This window comes from Drosophila subobscura, chromosome J (assembly GCF_008121235.1).
Source record: "Drosophila subobscura isolate 14011-0131.10 chromosome J, UCBerk_Dsub_1.0, whole genome shotgun sequence".
NCBI classification, from domain to species: Eukaryota; Metazoa; Arthropoda; class Insecta; order Diptera; family Drosophilidae; genus Drosophila; species Drosophila subobscura.
Window position 1 is genome coordinate 4141454 of NC_048532.1, and position 25467 is coordinate 4166920.

The following is a 25467-nucleotide window of genomic DNA, read 5'->3' on the forward strand; positions in this document are numbered from 1 at the left end:
AGCGGAAATGTTTTCGATCTCTTCCTATTCATCTTCATTCAAGACCTCGGAGAAACTTTCGAAACTTCTCCTCAATCTCAATGAACAATAAACAAAACGAAATAAAAAATAAAAAAAAATTAGTCAAATGACAGTCTATTTTAGGTCATTGCTCGTGAACCACACCTTTAAATATAATTGCTGACAATTCCTATCCAAAAGTCTGGCCCCACGTTGGGCGCCAAAAATAATAATATTTGTAATGGATAACCCATGATTAGGCAAGATGTTATTCTTAGCATTGGACGGCACGCTTATATTTATTCCGGCTGCTGGCTCGTCGGCTACGAGTGTGGTGTTCTTGGTCCAAGCTAAGGCCTACCTTATTATTACTTAAAAAAAAATGAAACGTGCATACAAAAAGCCATAAACCGGACGGAAGAGTACAACGCCTAAAACGGAAGACAATAACTACAGGTGTAAAACGGACAACGGACAACATACCTCAGGTGTTTGCGAGGCACATTTACGCCCACCCTACCTTGGTCTTGCAATCACCAAGAATAAATAAACTAGTTACAAGACCCCTTTATCTTCGAGAGGCCTACAGGGGCTTGCTGTAGGAGATCAAACACTAATACTCTATTCAATCATTATAAATATTTATTTAGTACTAATAAACATTAATTAAATTTCCCATAAAAATATTCATTCCCATTAATTCTACCCAGTAATCAATTATGCTAAAAATAAACTAAATGTAACGATTTTAAAATCAATAGAAGCAAAAGAAGCAAAAGGAAATATAATTAAATGCACAATAAATGCACATGGGAGAGGGGAAACTAAAGAAGGGTGAAAAAAAAAAAAAAAAATGTGTAGACAAACAAAACAGCTGTACCTGCACTTGCATATGCGTAGATACCCCTCTTTTTTTTTAATGTGAAGGCATATGTGTTTTGAGCTTAGGCTGTCTGTTTCTTTTTTTTTTTTTTTTTTTTGTCTCTCTTAGTCTTGACTCTATTCGCCTTTGCTAATGGACCATTGTGCCCAAACAAGACATCGTTTCAATTTTACATACATATATACATATTTACTCACACGGTACCTCCATCGTAGAAGCGCTTCCGATTTCGGCCGCTGAAAATAAACACCAAAAAAAACCCAGAGAAACAACAAAAAAAACTCAGCCGCACCGCACACAATCATGCACATACAAAATCCGTCTTGCGGTTATTCAGTGCAATAAACTTTTTTTTGTCTTTCCTTTCCACCCTTGCACGTCTCAAATTCTTTTCTCTCTCTCTGCCATCTGTGCATTTAACGGCGATCGCTTTTAACTTTTAGAGGAAGGTAGAAAGAGATAGAATAGCAATAGAAACTTAAAAGTACTGAACCATTAAAATAAAGATTTTTTGACTATAATTATTAATATTTAAACATTATCGGGGGGGTATTTTTTTCCTATAACATTTTTTTCACTTGTTGAGTGGGTTTGGCTGTAGATTAGGTTTGAATAATTTGTTTAGTTCCCTCCCTTCCCTCGCGGGGTTTTAACTTCTCCGCGTCAGCACCGCTTTGGCGCTGTTTTAGGTGGCCGCCGTCTGCCTGGTTCTGTTTGCTTTTTTCCCTCTCGCTCGCTTGCTTAGCGGCGGCAAAAGCTCCGGCGAAACTCTGTCGCTCCAGCTGACAAATTTAAAACGGCCGAGCCTCCTCTTTGGCTTATCTAGTCGCTGCCTAGCATAAAGGTGGGCAAATGTATCAGTCTTGCCTTTTCTTATTTTTTTCCCCAGCTTCCCTTACCTAGTAGCTGCCTTGCGGCTCTCGCAGGCTAATTGATCTAGCAGATCGATGGTGGCGGTGCAAAGTTGGCGGTGTAAATTTCACTTTTTTTCTGCACTTTTTCACTTGAAAAAAACTTTCTTAGCCTCTGAAACTCTTTTTAAATTGATAGAGATACAGCTCCAAAATGCCTAATGGCGTCCTGCCGACCTCTATTTAAAGCCTCTCTGTTCGAAATATGCCTTCGAACTCGCTCTCCTTTTAACTAGCTTGTCGCTGCATTCTCTGCTCTCCTTATCCATGCAATTCGCTTCCTCCGCTACTTTCTTAAGAGAACTATGCTCGCATTTGCACTCCTGGCAGTGCCTAATTTTCGGCGGATCCCAAAAACCCGATTCTCTAAAAAAAAACAAAAAAAGCAGCTACACGCCTCACCGTACAAACTCTTTATACTTTCGTTAAGCTTGAAAGTCTTTTACGGACTTTTCATCTGAGTCGGGGTCTCATTTAGTTTTTCCATTGAATATTTTCGGCTTGACTGGGCCTGTCTCTCCCACACACCTCGTGCACCACTCTTCCATTGTGGTATCAGTATGTTTTCCCTACAGTATATCCCCCTCTCATTTAACTTTGCATGCGTGCGTTTCAAGTAGCTGTTGCTGTTCTGGGCCGCTTCCTGTCGTAAATAAAATGAAATTCGCTTTTGGCAACTTCCTTGCCATAACACTCCCTTACAGGTTTTCCACCCTTGGCGACACCCCTTAATGAATGCGACATTATTTTTTATGAGCTGTCAAACACTATTTTCCATACATTTTTTCTCTTTGGCACCATCACCATCCCCATCCCCCTTGACAGGTTTTTCTTCTGTGGCTGGGCCTGTTCCGAGTTTCCTTTTGCCATTTTTATTTATCGCCCTCGAGTGTCTGTTGTTGTGTGCGTGTGGTTATTGTTATTATTTACATTATTTTTGATAAATGTTTTTGGGAAATTTGTATTTTATTGGTTGTTTATCGACAATTAGCGGTTTTGTTTGCAGAGTTTTCCTTGGCATAACAGCTCTCCGAGCTGGCTTTCTCCTCTACTTCTTTTGTGTGAGTGTGTGTTTGTTGATTTATTGACCAAGTGGAAACAACAATAGGCAGGATAACTTGAATTCAAGCAGCTATGGAAGTTTTAGTACAAGAGGAAACCCCAACGGCAGGAAAATACACTTGTGGCATAGAAATAATTAGTTGTGAAGGAAATTAAAACTGTGGAGGAAAAAATTCTGTTCCGCCACATAAATAATATTTGGATATACAAAATGTAGACTTTGCCAATCGAAAGAGAGCGAATAACCAACCCAACGCCCTCTCCGTGCGGTTTTGCACTTTTGTGGAGATACATTAACAGAGAGCGAGGGAGAGAAAGAGAGAGTGGACAACAGAGAGAAAAAGCAAGCATCTGGAAAAAGTGTTCACATGACGCACGCAGCTGCCGCTGTGTACTGTGAGATTTTCTTCGGTCTTTTCTCTGCTTTTTGGTGTTTTTTTGCGCTTTTGTTTACATTTCGACTCAGCTATTTTGAGAAGCCATAAACAAAAGAAGGGAATCGTGCAGAAGTCAAAGGAAAAGCGAATCGAGAAGAGATGCAAAGCAACGGAAATCGGACATAAGTCTGAAAATGTATAACTAATATAAAATGCAGGTATATACGAGTGCTGGAATAATCGAGCAATATGTGTATGTATGTACATATGTACGAGTATATATAGGGAAACCTAATGAGCTGTGCAGCTTTTGAAGTGGCCTGCCTCATTACGATGATCGAATTGAATGGAATCGCAAATGGATCGATAGTCAGATGGAAGACCCACAATTAAGGCGGGCAGCCATAGATAAGACCCCAGAGAGGGGCGCACCATGAGCACAGTGGGCACCAGGGGCACCAGGGCGATGGATACGCTCGGGGGTGTGCGTTAATCACGCAAGTAATTCCAATGGCTCTAACAGACCCGCACACCCTTAACCGTGTGGAACTCTGCGCCGCCTTCTCTGCCCTGTCGCGATAAGTTTTCCTTTTCCACTAATTTTCTCTCTCTCTCTATTTTTTGTTCTTTCAGGGGGTGAGTTTTTCCTGCTGTTGCTGGCACAAAGCATAATCAGCGCTAAACATGCCAAGCACAACAAAAGAACGCAAACGAGAATGTGGGCGAGGCTGCGGCAGTTCTCCAGAGGAGGGTGCAGTCGGCCTGTGTTCCCTGTTAACAAAGCTATAAAACTGTCACCTATAATAATCAAGAGTCGCCAAGATACGGCCAAAGGTATGCCCAGGCATATGGCTTTTAGCATACACCATAAAAACTGCAGTCGAGCATAACTTTATTGGGTTTCAGAAAGGTTAAAAATAGAGCTAACAAAATGAGTCATTAAATGTTTTTTTTTTTTTGGCCGAGAAAACCGTGAAAATTAATCGAACTAAATGAAAAAATTGAATGCGGTTTTACAATAGCATTTAATTTGTTTGTATTTTGTTGGGTCATACATCTGTTCTATTCTTTTGTGTGGAGAATTTATTAAAAATTAATCTAAAAAAAAATATCATTAGAAAGCGCGAACTCAAAAAAAACGAGAAGAGACGTGTGAGATCCTTCTTATGCGTCACAACTTTTATACCCGGCACTCAGTACTACATCTGCAACTTAGCGGTTATTTGTCAAATTTTACATTTTTTCTTCATCTGTCATCTACATACATCTACAACACTACTCACGCCAACACGCTCCTCTAGCTCGCCACTCTCCCCTAGAAACACACACTGCAGAGTCAGGGCAAAGTCCTGGCAGAGGCAGGGGCAGAGACGTGTCAGGGGCAGAGGCCATAAACTGCGCGAAGCAGAGTGTGAATGAGAGAATGTGAAAAAACAAACATAAGCTGCGGGACGGGGTGGGTTTGGCCACTGCAAATTAATTTCTTCATTGTGGCTATAATAATGATCATCGAATTGGGATCAGATATATATGGTCCTTCCCTACAGAATAGCGGAGGCGGAAGGCGGGTCGAATAGTCTCTGAGATTCAGGCACTCAACAAGAACGTCGGACAGACAGACATGACTAAATCGACTCGGCTATCAAGAATATACATATATACTTTGTGGGGTCGGAAACGCTTCCTTCTGTGTGTTATATTTTTTCCGCACAAATAAAATATACCCTATTTACTCTTCGAGTACCGGGAATACAAAAATCAGCCATTAAAGAAATAATACTTAATTATTTAAAAAAAAAACAATGCATTGGTCGGATGCCTTACTTATAACATTTTGTTTTAAATTTTGGGTTTTCTTTGTTCGTTTAACTCGTTCCACTTTTTCGAATCAAAATTATTTTGCTTCCGAATAAACAACGAGAATTCCATTGGCAAACAGCTTTCCACCTCCATTTCTGTACCCGCTCTCGGGGCAGTATTTATGTTGATTATGTCGAGCAATTTGCCGACTTAGGCAATTACCAGCAAGCGAACACAAGGCGTTGGCGCTTTTCAATATTTATACGCTTCGCCATTGAATTGCCCACCATAAGATCCCCGCCTAATGGTATGTAAATGCTTGACGGCTTACAAAACACAAGTCCAAGCATAACAGTGGCGGGAAGGCGGGCGGCAAGCAAAAGTCAAGGAAAAGGCGACCACAACCCGTTATTATTATTGTTGCATACGTCAAGGCGCTGGTTCTTTGTTTTCTTTTTTGTTTCTACCGCTTTGTTTTCCCAAGTAATTTGCAGTGGCATGTAATTTAATAGCACTCGCAGGTGTTCGACGCCACCAGTAGAGTGTGTGCGAGTGCCACGGCGCTTTTGAATGCGCCCCCAGGTGGGCAGCGAGTCGGGAGTGGCATGTCAAAAGGTAAATTATGCCAGCGGCTGACAAGACAGAGACAAGGCTCCTTTGGTCTCCGGGCTCTCACCTTGTGTGTGGCATGTGGCTGTGGCCAGGCACCGTTCAAGATTATTGGTTTCAAGGGTAAAATTATGAAATGAAGTGGAAAATTAAGTGTATGATTGAGCCAAGTGCTGGGGGAGAGTACCTACTCGAGGGACTGAGGATGTTGATGGCGTTGAGAGAAGCAGTAGAACATTTAAAGGGTAAAGATGAAAGAGGATTGACGAGAGCCACAATTAAGAGAGGCTGAGTGGGTTTGCATGAGGAAAAGTATTTTACAGACACGAATGTTGTTAGACGGATTGTGCACAACAAACCCCATTTTAAATTGGAAGATATTTTTCTACAATCTAAGATCTAGTATATTTCTATGTCTTCCTTAAATCAGCTAAAAAGAAGTTGATTTTGTTGAGGGTCTCGTTCTATACTTCTTTATTTTATTACGCATACACAACTTCAATGGATTTCTTTGCCATTTTCTATTGAACAACATTTTCCCTACTAAATTAAACAACTTTCTTGCATGGAAATGTGTGAGTTGGCAACTTTTCTGTGTCCTTCACTAAATTCACTGTACTTACAAGTCTCACCCCTGCGCCCGGTTTCTCAGTTCTTTTTGTCAGTATCTCTGAATGACAAAGGAAAAACTCACTTAATGGCAACCGAGAAAAAAAACTTTAAAAAGCAAGTTCGTGTCTGAGTCATAGCCCAAAATGCAATCAAACTTCTCGGCAAGTGGACGGGAGAAAGGACCCCAAGAACTGTGTCAACGACTTTGCTCCACTTAACCATTTAACGAGCGAGTTAGCCAACACGTAATGCCAACAGCAAAGAGATGTGAAAAAATTCAAAACAAGTGGCACAAAAATATTGAACAACAATAGAGAAGAGAAGATACAAAGAGAGAGGAGGAGAAAGAGAGTAACTCCACCAGAAAAAGCAACAGAGAACATGCTTCATTATAGGAATAAGCAGGGAAGAGAAGAGACGGGGACCCGGCGAACATCCCCTGTTAAGGATGAATGTAAAAACAGACAGAAGTGGAATAAGTAGGAAGTGGGTGGTGGATGAAGAACAGGGCCAGGACACGAGGACACCAGGACACGGAGACACAAGACACAACAAAGACCGCCGGCGACGTCATCTAACGCCGCACGCACAAACGCGCCTGCTCCTGTGACATTATACTAGCCCACCCCATCTCATCCCATCCCCATACGATGCGATGGTAGCACTAGCACACGATCCTATACAGCCACCACCATAAAAGTGAAATACACAATGAAATTTACGCAATATACTCCAAGTAACAGACTTTTCTCTGTAATAAAATCAGAAAATAGAGAATATAGGATAAAGAAGTATAGAGCATAGAGTGAATAAGAGAAAATAGGGTGACAAGCGGACAACAAAAACAACATGTGATAAGGCAGTCAGCTGAAAGTGAAACAGACAGACAGTTGGAAAGAGAGAATGAGGCAGAGGGAGAGAGAGTCAGGGAGAGCGGAATGTAATGCAACAGAAATAAATGTAAGTCCGATTAGAATTTAAGTTTTTCGTAATATTGCCACAGCTGGTTAACAACTTTAAGAGAAAGAGAAAGGGAAAACGAGCCTCAAGGAACAGCCAGTAGATAAGTCAAGTACGATGTAGGTTGTACCTTTCCAGTTTAGTAACAGATTAAAGATGTCAAGAGGTTAGTCAAAATCTGTCAAAACTTTATGAATTTTAATATGCAATAGGGGAAACAATGTTTTTGAGCACTGACCATTGATAAAAAATTTCAAATTCAATTTAAAAATACTTTTTTTCTTCAAAATTGTTAAATAAAAACATTTTCTATTTCCTTTATCCATTTCTATTAAATTTTAGTAATTTTTTTGAGCTCTCTGTAAGACCAAGCTCTGAAAAATCTTGAAAATTAGTCTTCTTTCGGGGTAAGAAAGTTCAGCTTCAAGAGAACAATGCAGTCATAACAAAAAAAAAGCAGATGTTGACCAGTGCAAAGATTGCGGTATGTTAATGGCCCAGAGAGGCAGACGGCCTAAAAACAAGAGTCATTTTGACCTACACACTGACTGATTTTGAATTTCCCTCCAGAAAAAATATATATCACGCACGCACACACAAATATTTTGTAAAGGACATGCATAAAACACAGACACACAGGCAAATGATTAATTGTCAAAATATGTTCAGCAAAGCCAAAAAAAACTTGGGGAAGAGTAAAAAGCGGTGGTGAGCTGACAAAATGAAGAGAGTGAGCGGGGAAAGCGTCGCAACAACATAATAAAAAGTGTGTTAGTGTGTGTGCTTGTGTGTGTGCGGTCATGTATGCATATGTATTTGTATTAAGTTGTCATTACGTGACTCTACGGACAACAAGATTTATTATCATTTTGTCCGCTCTCCGGACCGCGCTACACACTCCACACACCCACAGCACTCTGCACTCTCCTGTTTCCTGCACTCTCTTCACTTCGCTCCGCTGCTTGTGGTGTGGTGTGAAAACTCATTCCACTCTCGATTTGATACTCACAGTAACTTGTTGAGCAAACTCAACCTTCGGCTGGCCGACCAATTCAATAATATGAACCATATGGAACGATTTGCTCTTGGACGTGGCGCCTTTGCGAGAAAAAATGGTCAACGCTTTTCTGAATTTTCACTGGGTATTTTCTGTTGTCTGCACCGTTATGGGTACGGGTTTCTCTTTTTTTTAATATTATTTTTCAAGTTTTTCTTGGTAGCACTTTTATTTATAATTTTTATTTTTCTTTGCACTTGAGTTTTTCTCTGTATCGGTTGCTTTTTGGGTTCTTTTGTTTTATTGATTTACTCTTGGAGTGTATTTGATTCTCTGCAGTTGTTTGTCTCTGTTTTTGGTCTGCTCTAAATGTGCTCGTGAGTGTCAATAATAAATTATCTTATCTGTATTTTCCAGTATTTAAACAGACACACGTGTAGTACCGATGCTGCTGCTGGTGCTGCCCTTCCTCTCTCGCTTCCCAGTAAATCGCCTGTTCGTTTCTAAAATCGAATTAAAATTTGTATTTCATGGATTTTTCGTGTCAGGTGTAAGCATGGGTAATTGAGAGCGCTTTTCAGGTACAGTCGGTTTGAAATGATTCTTTTCGGAAACGTGTTTAGATAAGCGATTCGTGTTTAATTGCTTGGAAATGAGGTGAGTCATAGGCCGGTGCTGAAGGCCAAGGAAAAAAATCCAATTCGAATCGCTCAAGTACTTTTTAGTGTTTATTGCTTTTGGCAAAGAAAATGATTTACTGTTTTTACTCAATTCATGGATTTATTCTTGGGAAGGTCAAAAATTGTTTTAATTTGAAGCTCCACAATAATCATAACAAATATTTGTTGAGCGCACATTTTAGTGCACTTTGAACAAAAAACATTTAAATGCACTTCACTTTGAACTTTGAGTGGAATTTGACAAATATTTTAAGCACTAGATGGAAAATCTAAAAAAAAAAATTATTTTAAACCATGTACCAGCAAAATATTTCAGACAACCAGAGACACATATGAGCAGTCAAACAAGAAAATTAGAGAAAATGAACTTAAAACATTTTTAAAATGTGGCATTTTTTTCCTTAGCCCCACAGAAAGCTATTAGAAATTGTTAAAGCCATTTAGATGCATTTTAACACTTGTTGAGGGGCGGAAATGTATCAGCTTCAGCCAGGCAAATAATTTAATTTAATGTGTGGCAATCGGGCCACATCAAAGCGGCCGTAAAATATTTTAACCAGTCGAAAATACTCTCGATAGTATTTCCAGCAAGCACAGGCTAAAGTACCAGCCCATAGATCCAAAAATCATGCTCTGTTGGGCAAAAATCATTAAGAGAAATGCATGTTCAATTAACATGGCCATACTCGCATAAATGCTAACGAAATATACACTATATCCATACACCCGACTATGTATGTACATTTGTCTTTGTATTGGGTAAACACCCAGGCAAACGCACTTCAAATCCAAAAACTACGGCAAACAAAACAGATTTTTTTTCATTGGCAAAAATGGTTTTAGTGCGATTTCTCGGGTCTGTCGAGTGCTGGAGAATCGGCGGAGGAATTCCATGGAAATGAATATGAAATTATGAAATGCTCAAAATATTCAATTCGATGTGAGAAACATTTTCTCTACTCTGGGTTCGGTTTGGTTTGCTTTTTGGGCCAACATTTTAATTGAAAATGTTTTCGTGTGCTGCGAGCGTGAAACAATTTTCCGTTTGTTTGTTTACGTAGGAAAATTGAAAAAAATAGAAGACACAAAAAATAACAGAGAGAAAAAGTGTTTTGGAAGAGTGAGCCCCCATTGAAAAGAGAGCAAAACAACCTGATCTGAGTTCTGCTCTTTATCCAGTGCTGTTTGGGCCTTTTTTTGTTTACCAATTATTTCTAATTATTTTGCGTTTTGTTTATCATGGCAGTCGATCTATTTTGAGAACTTATGTGGATGGGGCCGCCCTGTTCAGAGTTGGAACAGAAACAGAACAGAAATCTGAAATCGGACTAGGATTATACTGGGATGAACTGCTTTACATATGTGTGTGCTGTAAGCTATTGGAAATACTTTTGAGCGTGAGCTGTGGATGATCTTAATGATAATTGCCCTTGCTTACAGATTTAACAGTTATATATTTGAATCGGTTGGGTTTTGAGTTATTTTGTTTTGTGTTTGTTGGGGTTTTTGAGTAAACGAATTTATAGATTTGGTTTTCGATTTTGTTTGGTTTTTGTGGTTGATTTGATTTGATTAAATTTGATGATATATTCGCAATATATATGTTGAAGCGAATTATTATTTTGTTAAAATTTGAATTGGTTTTTCGTTTTCTTCGGTGTTGGTTAAATATTCTAATTAAAATTATTTTTGTGTGTTCAATACAGCGTTTCGGAATCGAAGAACAAATGTCACACGACAGTCGACGAGAACTATACGAAATATTCCGACTTAACTACACAGAACTCACTAGGCTGAACCTCACGATTGAACTGTACGTGAAAATGTGGAAAATGCTGAAGAAGGACGGCGCTTTCGAAGGCGAGAAGAACCCGTAAAAGACGAACAGAGCCACGAATCGAACCGAAGCGAAGCGAACCACGAACCGATGCGAACAACACCGAACGGCAACGAACACCAACGAACTTACAACACATCCGACCAATTCGAACTAGCGAACGCAACAGCCCAACACAGCCAGCCGGCAACGGACGAGTAGGTAGCGGTTAACAACAATGCAACCCCCGGCTCACCCACAGCACCCAACCCAACCAAGCGTTTTCGAACATGTGTGATGCGGTTCGATGTCGAACCAAAACAAGCAGGCAGTTCGTATGTTAAGACCAAGATCTGGGGTGGAAGGAAGGGGTCGTGTCGGGTCCTTACTCGATAAGTAACTGATAAGAAAAAGTCCCTCTGCAAAGAGTTGTTGTGCTTGAAATTATATTCATTCCATGGATATGCTCAAAAACTATTATAGAGCCCTTTCACGGTCCATTTCCTAAGACCAGTCCCCATCCGTTACAGAACATAACAAAAAACACAACCGAGAACAAGAAGAGAGGAAAAGGAAAAACGGCCGAGACCGAATAGTGGCACACAGAGGCTGGAAAATACAACAAGGCCTAAAGGGAAAATAGCCGACCGATCCACCTTTCCACCCGACCACCCACTGGTGCTAGCCGAAGCACGCGCAGGCTCTCTCTTACTCGCGATGCCTTCTCTCTCGCTCTGTCACTCCCTATCTGTGGCTGGTGGTGAGAGAGCGAGCGAGACGGCTAGCGGTTAGCTTGCGCCTTAGATATGTGAGGTGTTTTGTATAGTGGAGCGGAATGCATCTGAGTGGGAGAGCGCGAGAGCAGAGCGCGTGGCTGCCATGTGCCGGGCTTACTGGCTGGCCGGACTCTGTGCGTACAGCGGGGGGAGAGCTGCGGGAGTGTGGGTTGTGTTATGACGAGGCGGTCGGCAGAAGAGAGAGAGAGCGAGAGAGGAGAGCGTGTACAACTGAAAACATGTGCGTTTTCCCCCCGCCGGCTCACTTTGTGTGTGCATTTTCTGTTTTGACTGGAAAAGCCCTGCTCATCATCGCATAATGACTTGTATTTATGAAACACATGATTCACAATATACATATATAATAACGGCTGGGTAACAGTTTTTCCTTTCCTATTCTCTTTTCTTTTGCTTTTTTCTTGTGCTGCCAAAAAGCAAACAGACAAAACGTGGCTGGAAGGCTACGCCAATAAGACCAGCTAAGAGAGAGCCGCTCCGACTTAAGAGAGTCTAAAAAGAGAGAGACAGTGACTTTGGCACTCCATTCACCAAAATGTTTGCAAAATACATCATTATGATGTTGTTGCTGGTTGATGTTGATGCTGAAGACAGGAAGAAATTAATATGCGAAACGCAACAATTTTCCCCCGAACTACAACCACAGACTATTGGACGGGAGAGGGTAACTTTTTGTGCGTGGCTTAAAGCCGGCAAACAAAACAAAAGAACAGCAACAAGAAAAACATCTGCGAGGCATCGAATGTGATGTGAGCCAAGTTTTTGGGGCGCGGCTTGACAGTGCTTGATTTTTTTTTTTCTTTTTCCGGGTTCTGGACATTTTTTTTTTGCGGTGCTTCCCTCATAGTTGAGTCTTGGTCTTGGTTTTGGTCTTAAAGTTAAAATGGATTACCGCTGGAGGGGAATTTCAATTGGGATTATTTAGTGATAGCGATGGCTTACAGAGTGGATGATGGAATTCACAAATATTAGGGGATTATTCAACATTGTTAGCTATTGTCGAAGAACTGTGATTAGATTTTAATCTGGATATGATTAAGTTTGCAAATAAAGTAATTTGATATGCAAGCTCTGGTGCAAAGTGAAGTAAAAGATTGAATATACATTTTTAATATGAGTCTTCAGGGCTCCTAAACCAGGTTTGGAATCGGTTATAGTAGCATCGCGGCAATTTAACACGGAACAGAAGCGGCTGTTAATCTGCCAGCTAATACGCCAAAATCCATCAATAGTCAGCTCAATTCAGTCCAGTTCAGTTGCGTTCAGACAGTCATTCATTCAAGCTGCTAACAATCAGCGCCCTCGACAGGCTCTGAAACCTAACAACCTGCCAAAGCAGCAATGAATGTCGTCTACTCCGTTGCCTGTCCATCTGATCTCCCCCTGCCAGGACATGCCACTCCGTTCAAGCGTCATTATTGTAGCTGTTATTCTTTTTTTCTTTTTGCCTGATATTTTTGCTACGCGCTTTTTGCTTTCGGTTCTTTGTGCGTGGGTGTCTGTTTCTATCTCTCTTGCCGTTGTATTTGTGTGTCACTAGGATACGCAAAAGTATCACGCGCCACAATCTCTCTCTCTCTCTCTCTCTCTCTCTCTCTCTTCCTCACTCTACCCAAGAGAAGTCGGAACCAGAGCATTCTCCCCCTACATCATCATACAATCATCATCCCCGGCGTTGTCTTGGAGTTTTTCAATTTGATATGCTCGACCGATTTTCGCTCATTTCAAGCGCGGGATAACGTTGGCATGGCCAGGCTGTTGTTGTTGCTATTGTTTATCCGCGTAGCGCTTGTCGTCGCCAATTTATCGCATTTTTACTTTGATTTTGCGTTAATTTTTGGACTTCAACAGTGCCCCCCGCTTAACTTCCTCCTCTGGAGAGCTTGAACTCCCCGATGAGGAGAGTCCGAGGATTGTTGCGTATTTAACGCTAAATGGTCTGTTGATATTTTATTTTTTACTCATTTTTCGAGGCCTGGATGCAGGAGGCAGTCATGCGTTAAGGCACATAATCAGTGTCAAGATGGCGACGTTGATATGAAATCAATTCAACAGGAAGAGGAAGCAGGTTAATGTAGAATACCCCTAGGGGCAATCCTAGTTTAACGTCAGAATATGTTTTCAAACGGTTACGTACCGGCTATGTCTTAAAGGCACTTAATTCATGTTACACAAGGATATTTTGAGGGCGGATATGAAGTTGTTATGAACCCGTTATGCGTGAAAAATTTGCCTTTGAGTATTACCGACTGCTCGAAATGCCTCTGAAATCAATAAAAAGTAAAATCACCAATGCTTTTTCTGCCATTTACTTTGGCTTTATGCAGTACGACATTATCTGACACTTTTATGCCCCCACCGCGACAAACTGCCCATCCCACACACACACGAAACACACACATATACACTCGCTCAATGTCATTTGGATTTTACATCTTCTATATATGAATGTATGTACATTTAAGGACGGACAACAAGTCGTTAGGTCGAGCCGGGCACTCAGAGATAGAGAGAGACAGACAGAGAGAAAGAGAAAGAGAGGTCCAATGCCTCTTTATGCATCAGCGAGCACACAAAAGTGGCAGAGGACCGACCACCTAAGGGCCCTGACTCATACCCTCTTGACATGGTCGATATTTATGCGAAAATCAAGCGATAAATCTAAATTATATGCCCAGTGCTAAAGCTAAATGCCATGGCAGAAGGAGGCATCATGTGTTGGCCATGACTTCGCTCCTGATCCCAGATCCCAGATCTCTGCTTCTGTTGCCCTCAAAATGAACTGTAAATGTCAGGGGATATGAGAGCATTGTTATGATGATTACGCATCTTTCCTTCCGTTCATTCTCGGGCTAATTAAAAACCCAAATGAGGGTCGATGTTGATAGATTTTGATTATCATATAATTAGGGAAAAGTTTCTTATGTTCGACTACATTTGTCATCATCCATCCATCAGTAAGGGGGAGATGGCGAGAGTAAGGTCATATAATACTTTTCCAAATGCCTGTCAAAAGTTCCGTGCAGAACAGAACAGAGCCAAGCTGAACCGAAACTGAATGTCCTGTCATACATGTCGCAAAATTTCATTACAACTGCTGCTACTGCTGCCGCCTCCTCTATTCCTGCTGTGTCGTCAAGTTTTCGTTCTGCTGTCAGCCCGAGGGTCAGAGGGCACATCAACAGCATCAGCAGAAACTCTCTTGTGGTCAGAAATTAATGAAAATTTCATAAACTGACGGCGGTGCCTACTATCCTATCCTGTCTAAGGGACTTGAGCCCGGGCTCACAAGCAGAAGCCATCGCAATGTTTGTGGTTTCCCATCATAACTTAATTAACAGCCATATCCACATGCACAGGCGCGTTCCCGCACCCCACACTAATTCCAATCCACCCTCTCTCCTGTCCATCTTTTCATCGGAAAGCGTGAGCGTGATAGATACTGGGAATAAGTCCTTGTCATCCATGCTTTGCATCTAACCCTTCCCAGCCTGATCAAGTTATAAATAGTATTTCATATTTCTCTACCAACGCTCGACCCAAAGAACTATGTCAAAGTAGCATATGTTAAGCCCGAAAAATAGAGGCCAGGAAGCGGCAAACCCAACAGCAACGGCAACTTCAACCCTTTCAGCCCTTCAGGGGACACGGGACAAACTTAAGGGCGGCACCAGCTCGGCAAAACAGTTCCCGCCTGAGCAGCACGTACTCATAATAATATTTCACTTTGGTCTCGACCCAAGCTCTAGCAGTCCACGTCTCCGTCTCCATCGCCGTCTCTGGCCCGTGTTTCCTCTGATAAATTGGCGACAGCGTATAAATTAAGAAATTGTACACTAATTGCGTAAAAAACTTGTTGTTGGCGCATACTTTCAGGCGGTTTTTCAATGCCACCACAAGAAAGAGTGAGCGAAATGTGGCAAGTGGGAAGTGGCATAGGAAAGGGGGCAAAGTGCGTGAAAGTGTTGCCGCATTGTAAAAAGTTTTATTTATCGATTTTGTTTTGCGACCCGCAGCAACAAAATAGCCCCCACCTCTCCCCCTCTCTCTCCTACCCTCTTTGCTCGCTGGATTTCACCCCATTTCAATTCCAATTTTATGTTGTATCAAAAATGTTAAAGCATACTTTTTGGCGTTTGGCAGCCACCGCCAAGGAGGAGCCTGGGAATGGAGAGGGAATGCTTGGTGGAAGTAGTACGGGTATGAAGGCAGCAACGTCATCATCATCTGTGTGTTGCTTTTGCTTTTGAAGTTTGCACAACACAAAAACCGCAAAATCTAATTAACGGGGCGCTTGGTCTTGGTCTTGCCATTGTAGAAGGAGGCAGCGGGGCCAACAGGAATCATGGACTGTGGATCGGGTATCTGGAGGTAGGAGGTAGTTTCCATGAGGTGCCGCGGTTAGCGCGGGACTTCTTTGCTGTTTCTGGCATCTGGCTTCGGGGGTTTTCTTACTTATTTTCTTATTTTAGCCGGTAGAGAGAAGAGAAGAGCGGCAGCGAAATAAAAACAGAAAAGCATTTGAGAAATGGAAAGTGTTTTCTAGGCAGGTGACAACACAGCACCCCTTATACCAGTCAAAAAAATAATTTGACAAGCCACGAGGATCGATGGGATGGATGTAAAAGTATAATATCTTCCGGAATTTATTATGAAATTTAAAAAAGATTTATATAAGATTTATATAAAACTATTCTTGAATCAGTCAAAATGATTATATTTTTTTGTCTACATTCGAATGCATTCCAAGAAACTAACTATAATTAATTATTCATTTTAATTGGTTATAAATGATGGCTATTTCATATTTTAAACCCACTTCTTGGGTAACATCTTCACCAGATCTGCTTATCTTTATATTTAAAAATCCTTATTTAATTTTTAACCATCTAAAATCCGTTTTCCATGACTGTGATGACTTTTTCCGCAATATGGCAATCTTTTGTACATTATTGTATACTTTTTGTATCTTATCACATCGTTCTCCCCATTTCTTTACCAATCATTTCACTAGAGCGGGGTCCCCTCGCTCGGCAGCTGTGTCAAGTTTAAGTATCACTTAAAGATTTGCTTTCTTTGTCAATCTTGTTTTACATACATCACGCAAGAGTCTGGTCATCCCTCTCCACTTATCTCCTCTCCTTGCCCATCTCTCATTCTCTTTTTCAGTCTCTCTCTCTGTCCCTGCGTACACTCTATCGGGATTGACAGACCTCAGTTAGTGTCATCATAATCATTTTGTCATTAATATGTCTGACTGGCCACACAGCGCGTCGTCGTCATCGTCATCGTCTCCGTCGACGGGGTCCTGTTGCCCCTCCTCAAACTATATCCACACTCTCACCCACAACATTTGGTAGTCGCATAATCAGCGGTTTGCTTTTTGTTGTGTTCTCCACCCCCCATAGCCTCTTTTTCTCAGTTGGTTGCCCCCTGACGCCACTTTTAGATGGAGCCAATCCATTGAATTATATGGATTTTTGCTTAAATAAAATATATATTTCGTATATACTTATTATATAGCAGTCGTACCACACTCCTACAATCGTAGATCCCACACCCTAGCCCAACATTTCCGTATTTTTATTTGTCTTCTATTTGCTCTCTTTCGCACACACACACACATTTCCTGTCTCTTTCACTCGCTATGCCTCGGTGTGTGTGTGTGTGTTGGGTTTTGTTTTGGCCATACATACATATATCGCAGCATTCAGAAATTGTTGTTGCTTTCTCGGCTCTGTGATTGACGTTGCCTTGGCTACCACCAGGCTACTGAGATCCCTACAGACTCCCTCTGGGAGACCCTACTCGTACTTGCCCTCCCCCTTGTTATTGTTGAGGCAAGTCATCTGGGCGGCACCCGAAAGCCTCAGCCAAACATTCACATTTTCGTTTTGCCCTTCGTGTTTCGCTTCTTCTCCTACAATGTACTCCACACACATAGACATGTACTCCTCTTCCCATAAGGATAAATATATGTATAGTATATAGATATATGTACTATATAGTATGTGCAGGAAAAGTACTCCTAGGCGCTTATATAAGTACGTGCCCTCATGTGTTCCCCTGTCTGTGTCTGTGTCTGTGTTGTGCCATCTCTTCATGCATTTTGACATACTTATGTCGTCTCATGTTTTTGCTGATTTTGCACAAACAAAAAAATACCAGATGGGGGCAACAAAAAAAAAATCACTGGCAAAAATAAAAGTTTGTTTCAATTTGTTCCTCTTTTTTCGCTATCCGTGTTTGGTTTGTTTGTTGTGTGTTTCGGGGTTCTCTTTCGGCAAATCCTCTCTTAAGCGGTCCTGGAACTCGTGCCTGGAAAGTGCGCATGTGTTGTAGCCATGGCACTGAATTCGCCGTGGCTCCAAATAGATTTCAGATATTGCTTGGAAATGTTTCGGAGGGGAGAATTTGAGGAAATTTCCCTTTTGAGGAAATGCTCCTTTAAGGAGTAATTTGGAAAAGATGGTTGTTTCCTTTCATATATTTCCCTCACCTTGCTGTTGAGAAATTTTCCCTAACATTCTAAGCTTGAATTGGCCGTGCCCTACCCCTGATGGAATTGTTTATATTCCGCTCTATCAGTCGCTCTTTGAGTTTGATTCTTACTTTGATTTGTTTTCTTTTACTTTGGGCAGATTCAGTTGAACTTTGATTTTACTTTTGGCTGAAATCAGTGAATCATATGAATTAGGGACTCATATTCATCCTAATAAATATTTCAAATGGCAGCAACAAGAACAATTGGAGGCTCCAACGGCTGAAAACCGACCACACTCCAGGGTCTATTAATAGTTGAGTTTTTTGTGTTGTTTACACCAGAAGGCGGCTGCCTAATGATTGGCATTGACTGCCACCGAGTGGAACGGGGGAGGGAGTGCAGCAGATGGGTAATAGGAGCAGGGGAACGTGCCGCAATGCGTGGCATATACAAAGCAGTGTATGAGCGAGCGGCAGCTAATTATTCTAATCAGCAGCAGTGGCAGGCAGGCAGCAAGCAAGTGAGGCGGCAGGCAAGAGCAATTGAACTGCTGTTGACCCCAGATGCAGATGAAAGAAAGAAATGGAAAAACACTGTCGGAAAGAGAGGCAGAGCAGTGCCACCATATGGTTGCGGTTGCAGCAGGGGAAGCAAATGTGTCTGGCAGATACTTTTAGCACACACACAAATCACAACAACGTCAAACAAATTGCCAGTATTTTGTGTAACAAAGTTGTGGCTGTCATTTTGGAAGTATTTCCCTTTCCCCCAACTTGATGCTCCTCCTCTGTGCAGTTAGGTAGGCCACGTGAGGAATGGTAGGGGAAAATTGAACAAAGCGTGAAATATGTGAAACAAAGCGGCAAATGAGCCATGAGATGGCTGAAATGTGAGGCAGAGGCCACAACAATTACTTATAGATCAGTATGGTTTTTTGGTGCCACAGTTTTCCTCTTTCACAATGACTACCAATCGAATTAGCCACGAAAACCGTTTGCCAGAAGTAATTTAGCGTATCTGTCACATGAAACTCAATATTTGTCCACTCAATATTTGATTATGGACAGTCAGTGAAATGGGATACAGCCCTTCTCTTTCCTTCCCCTCTCTTCTCTGTGTACGAGTACCTGTGTACGGGTCACGCACAGTCCATCAAAAAAATCAATGCAAATAACAAATGACCAAACAAAACCTTTGAAAAGAGAAGAGCAGAGCTAACCCCCCGCAGGGTTGCAACAAATCATCATCTGACGATGCGTCACGTCAACAACAAAATGCAGTTGAAAAATTGTTAAAATTGAATTACAGTTGCAAAACGCTGAATCCTGAAAGTGCAAACACTGCCACGCCCATACGCCCAATACAGCCATGTACCCATACCCACAGACCTAGGCACAGAGCCAGCACCGATTCCGTCGAGAGGATGATATGGGGAGACAGAAAAAAGTCAACGCATATGAAAAACGACAGAAAGCGCCTTCTTTTTTGTGTCGGTGGAGGGAGACACATCTGCATATCCTTCAGCAAATAGACAACAAATTGCAATGTGATATACAGTTGAGTTGATGGTCGCGTTGTCCTGGCTCTGTGCCTGTGTCCTGCTTGCAGCACACTACTCCTGCTCCTGTTCCTGCTGCTACTGCTGTTGGACAGCGGTGAAAATTGATAAAATGATATTGATGAATTGCACATGGCAATGAAAGTCGAGGGATGGCGGCAGCCAGCGGCCAGCGGCAGGGAAATTGCATCAGGCATCAGACATCAGGCATCGGGCATCAAACATCGGGCCTTCAGCCGCCTCCACGTCCGATGATGATGAAAAATTAGCTTCCGGCTTATCCATGGCGGCTTCTTCGCTTCTCCAGAGATGCGTGAGTGCGCAAATAGTTAGCAGCTAAAGGGCGGGAAATGCTCAAGGGGAAGTGAGCAAGATTAATGAACGGATTCGGGGCTTTATGGGCTGGTTGATAAAAGGAGAACGCAGCAGAACAGGTAGCGTCCAATGCACCTATAAAAAGAGAATCCTGAAGAGAGGCGCAATAGAATCTCTATGGTATTTCATTCAGTAAAATCTTATTTGGGGCTTCGGACATCGTCATTCTTATTGCATTTCTGTCTTTGAACATCAAAAAAGGGCAATCTGAGGAGGTCATCTTTATTAGAGGAACTTGCTTTACGATCTCAATACTAAAAAATGTGATCGGCATATTTATCGGAGATTCTGTCGGCTCTTTTATTATTTTGTAGGTAACAAACTTCTGTATGGAGACCTATCTTTCTATAGTATTCTACTGTTGTTTACTATTTGTGAGAAATAAGCCATTGATATTGATAGTAAATTACGCAAGCTATTTCTGGATTCACTTCTTGACTTATTTCTTCGCTGCTCGCATAAATCCTCGACCATATTTATGGACTCTTTAACTCTCCACCTTCTCCACTCTATTTATAGGCACAGTTGTCCGTTTTGTCTCTGCCATTCGAACATTTAAGCATTCATTTGAATTTATTGCCAGTTCCATTCCATTTGGTTGAGGCAGTCGCTTGCCACAGCACTTCATATTATAGTTTCCTCAATCACATTTGTTTTGGGTGGGCGGAAAAAGGATATTTCTTACCTGGACAACAGCACAGAGGGGCAGTTCCCTTTTTCTACACAAAAATTTATAAGCGCCTTGCGATGTTTTGTTGTTATTTAAGACAAAACCCCAAAAACGCAATTCGTGTAGTTTGCCATACAATAAATAAAGCAAGAGAGCATTCCTTTGCCTCTCTCTCTCTCTCTCTCTTTCTGTGTCGGAAAGGGAGGACCGTTTCTCCTTTCTCCTGTTTGTCCCGCTTCTTCCGCTCTGGCTGTGTGTTCAGTTTATATAAACTTAGATAACAAACAGCTTGGTTATTTATTTTTCTTAATATTAACGTCAACATTCAGCGCACATGTTGCACGCATAGAATGCCACCCGCTGCTTGGGGTCGGCCCAGACACAGACATAGATAAAGTCATTTACACAGAAAAACATACAAACATACACACACACGCAAGCAGAAACAGACACAGATACAGATACTGTGACTCTTGTAATATTTGTTGCCATCTTACAGGCGATGGGCAGAACGCCATAGGAGGGATTGAGGTAAAGGAGGATGGGGCTGGCGGCGAGGTGTGCAAGTAAATCACATCAACAACATTGCTTAAATTTATAACTGTATATCGGGTAGTATCTTAGGGGGGAGGTGTGGTGTGGGACCCATAAGCCCGCGTGTGTGTTTGTGTATTTATGTTGGCTTCTTCCATCCACTTAGCCATGGGTATTCCCGACTTTATTAAGCCAAAACACGTTGCATAGCTGCTAAGCACGCTCAAATAAATATATATGTGAGCATACGAAAGAGTAAAATCAGCTGGCTTAAACGGGAACAGCTAGCATGAAGAGATGAACGAGAGAAGATAACTAAAAGTGAACTTGAAGAAAATAACCATTTATGATTTTAGGAAATACAAAATAAAAGAAAAGATGGCACAGAAAAGACTGAAAAGTAGGCTAACATTTGCCTAAAAGTGAATTATAAATGACTTTGCAGCACTAAGTAGCTGGAGTTAATCTAGTAGCCCAGTTCTCTTTACTTTTTTATATCCAATAATTCACTACCTTTCTTTGCTCCCAAAATACATTCGAATAAATAAAAAAGGCGACATTCAAAGCACTTTGTGCCAGCTTCGTACAAATTGCCACAATCCTTGGCCAAGTCAAAACAGGAAAAAAAATAGCGAACCTGGGAGAGGGTGAGAGCTGCCAAAGGACTGTACAAATTTTGGCCACGTTAGCCCAAAGAAAATCCATTGCCAAATGTCTGGAATTTTTTGATTAGCATCAAAAATGCAAAATGCACTTCTGCGTAAATAGCTGTTGTCAACAGCTCTGGCAGACGCTTTCAAGGACTCCTTCTTGAGTGAATTTTGTAGGGAAAACTATTTGACAAGCGCTAATCAATCAGGCGCAAAGTGAAGCCTGGCAGAGATGTACATATGACAGCAGCCAAAACCTTTTTAATAATATTTCGCAGCCATCCAGTCATCCCTCCCATTCAGACAGCCGACTGAGGGTCGACTCAACCACTCTGGCAGTCAGGCAGTCAGCGGAAGGCGTCGTCTTGTCAGAGGTAGAAAGCCAAAAACGATGGAAAGAACAAATGAAGAAGGCCAGAAATAGGATATAGTCATTGGGCAACACGAAGAGGGGATACCCTGACCAGGGAATTCTTCAGACGATTTTGCAGAGTTTCCTTCAGAATTGTTTCTTAAATCTGCGGAATTTTATTACAAAAAGAAGGCATAGCAGATGTACCATATACCATTTTAGGTAGAGTATAAAATGTTGGAAAAAAATTGGACATCAGAGCATTAGGCACGCACTCGCCAGGGATTTGAGTGGTATGGGGGCCCTTTGGGCTGGTCAACGAGCTGGGAGGCGCTGCGAGATTGGATAGATGTGCGTCGACTTCTTCGGAAGTTTACCTTAAGCTCGAGACTTTTGCGGGTCGGTCTAAGAAATTGCCAAATTTAATAAACTTAAAAGGGTGTGCATGTGTGGGTCTGACTGTCTGCATCTGTCGGATACTCACCCACTCACACAGACACACAGTCAGTGTAATCAGCAACAACTTGAGTTGTCAATAAAATTGTGATTTCTTAGGACAGGAAGTGGTGATGGGGATAAGGGTAGGACGAAGGAAAACAGATTATTATTTTGTTTTGGCAGCCATAAAAATTGAAGCAAGAACCCACCTACCGTCACCGTCACCTCTTTCCACTTAAAGAGCCTTTTACACCTGTGGTCCAAGGCAGGAAATGGTTTAAAAATTTATAGTAATGCGCCTATGGCCAGGCTACATACTTCGGCAGGCAGCTGCCACACACGCACACATGGCATAGCCGAAGAAGGCAGCAGGATAATAAAAAAATTGCTGGGCAATTTTTGTGGGGCTTTGAAAGAGGCTAAGACTGACTCTGAGTATGGCATTGTCCAATAAAACTAAGTGAAAGTCATCGTGTTGGCAGATAACCGAAAATTGATATTTAATGGGGAATTTTTTCAATTTTAAATTGACACTTAAATGGAACAGTGGCTTTAGATTTAGATCTCCTCTCCTGCTCCTTCTCATATCTAAAAGGAAGTTCGTTATCAGGTCGTCTCTGAAACTCCCCTTAGATCTGGCCTATATTCCGTCATGTCAAAGTCAAGCGACTCTGACAGAGTTACGCGTGGCAAACCATGTAAATCAATCAGTTCGGCATTCCCGTTCTTACATAAACATACTCGATACCCGTATCAGCCACCAATCGCACCGTTGCCCAACAGTGACGCATGGATGTACGTCATGCATCATTGATGTAGACAATGTTTTAATGCTATTATTGGAACAGCACGGGAGGGTCTCCCGTCTTTCGAGGACTGCCTGCTGGTGACAGTTCCGTTTTATTGGATTTTATTTGCGGAAGGGTTGCGCAAGAGGCACATTCAAACGGATTGGGGACGCAAATGATGAAAGCAATTCAATACTCTTTTGAAGATGATCGGGATTGGCCATCTTCTCCACATATTTATTTATCTTCCAAGCAAAAAGATCCATCTGCTCACCCTCAGAGGGATTCCTTGGTTCTTTTTATACAATTTTCCCCTTTCTTTCTTCTAGTTTCGGCAACAAAGTATTTCTCTTCTTTTTATTTTCTCATCGTGCCACAAACAGGCGACTTATGTAAGTGTTCTTTACCAAGAATCATGTGTCCGTCCCTCCCTTATCCTCCTACTCACCCAACCACTCGCACTCGCATTTGTGGGTGCGTGCTGGGAAAGTTTTTTTCATCTTTCTGTTTTCGGGAGGGAAAAAGTTTTCGGCTGCTTCTCAAACAAGGCTCAGGACAACAATGAGAAATATTGATACTAAAATATAAAATATGCCCTTAGAGAGGGGGTAGAAGGAGGTGTTCCTGGGTCTATAAGGTAGACAAAATACAAATATGAAAATTCAGGGGGAAAGAAAGGAGCGGACGCCACTCATGTGGACACTTTGACACACAAATTTACAAGTTTGTTGCTACTTTTTTTTTGAGATCCCCAGAAAACAGAAAACACTCGAAAGCGATTTCGCTGTCTCTTTCTCTCTCTCTCTCCCTTCCTTTCCTGTCTCCCTCTCTTGCCCTGTTGCCCACTCTGTTTTTCTTTGGGGTCTGCTCCACTGTTTGTTCAGAGCAAAAGTATTGATGAACAGTTGTTTGTTGTTGTCGCCGGCAATGGCAATGGCGGCAACTTATTAGAAAGTCCACACGTATACACACACATACACGAACACAATCAGGGTTATAGCTGTGTGTGACTGTGTGCAGAGTCAATAAAATAAACGCTGTATGTTTGCGGGCAGAAAAATGAGTGAGAGAAAAGAGGACATGCGCCCAAAAGTAGGCAACATATTAGGCATACATTTCAAGGTTTCTTTCTTTTGGGTGGAATGCGCTTCGGGGGTCTAGGCATTTCATGGTAAATGCGCTTTTTCATAATTTTAAAAACTGTTTAAACTGCAATTCGGAGGATTATATCTTTACTTTTAATGGGAGAGGAAGAAATTTTTCTGTACTAGTACAGAATATGTGTGACAACAGAACTTTCCTTTTTGCAATGTTTGCTAAAACATTTGCAAGAGCATTCAAGCGTGTCCTTTATCGGTCGCTACCGAATCTTGGGTTCCAACAATCGCCACTCATTTTTCGCAGTTTTTTCAAGAAGCTGCCTCCTATGCTGCTCACGCCCTGCCCTTACCCCTGTTTGTTGTTCGTGGTGATGGTGGTGTTGGCAACTTTCTGCAGTAAATGGTATTTATGTTGGTTTAGTAAACTTTGACGATAACGCTGAATGGTTCAGTAGGATGCTGCAGGAGACTCTGCTCTCCTTGCAAAGCAGCAGGAGCAGGAGCAAGAGTGGAGCTGGGACCTGGACTGGGACTTAGTATGAGGCAAAGCAGACTAAGGTCTGTGCATCGAACGTTGGTTGTTGCGTTGACGACCTCAACAACATCATGTAGAATTACGAGTATTTGAAAAGTTTTACAAGTAATTTATTTAGGCGCAAGTTTTTGAGACTCTTCTTCGGCCTTCCACTCTCTTTTTCTGTCTGTCCGCAAGGGATAGGGATTGCGCTGGGTGCGGATGATGGCACATCGACAGCTTTTTGGCCCCGAGCATGTGTTGCGGTTATGAGCAAACAAATATAAAAGTATCCCGCCGAAATGGCTTACAAGTACATCAAATTTTCATAAATTAGGCATGCATAAATAAGGCAGTACTGTGGAAAAACTTTTTTCGTTTTTCTTTCTTTCTTGCCTTTCACTCTCACCCTGCCACGGCGTGTGCCCCGGATCGAGGTAGAACCGCTTCATGAGTGTCATGAGCTGGCGAAAATAATGTAACGCATAATTCAGCTAATACGG

General features: G+C 41.8%; 1 protein-coding gene across 23 annotated transcripts in view; it reads right to left on the bottom strand.

Moving 5' to 3' along the window:
• The window catches only part of LOC117895768 (CUGBP Elav-like family member 4), a 272251-nt gene that overhangs the window by 132166 nt on the left and 114618 nt on the right, over positions 1–25467 (bottom strand). For 11 of the 23 annotated variants that reach the window (XM_034803660.1, XM_034803666.1, XM_034803646.1 and 8 more), the window contains exon 1: positions 8224–8473. The exons of 2 other annotated variants lie outside the window; for them this stretch is intronic. In XM_034803660.1, coding sequence (XP_034659551.1) covers positions 8224–8283 — 60 coding nt within the window. In that variant the 5' untranslated portion in view covers positions 8284–8473. Of the gene's footprint in view, positions 1–8223; positions 8475–25467 lie in introns of those variants that run through there. 10 more of the 23 variants (XM_034803655.1, XM_034803656.1, XM_034803650.1 and 7 more) reach the window with 3 other exon arrangements.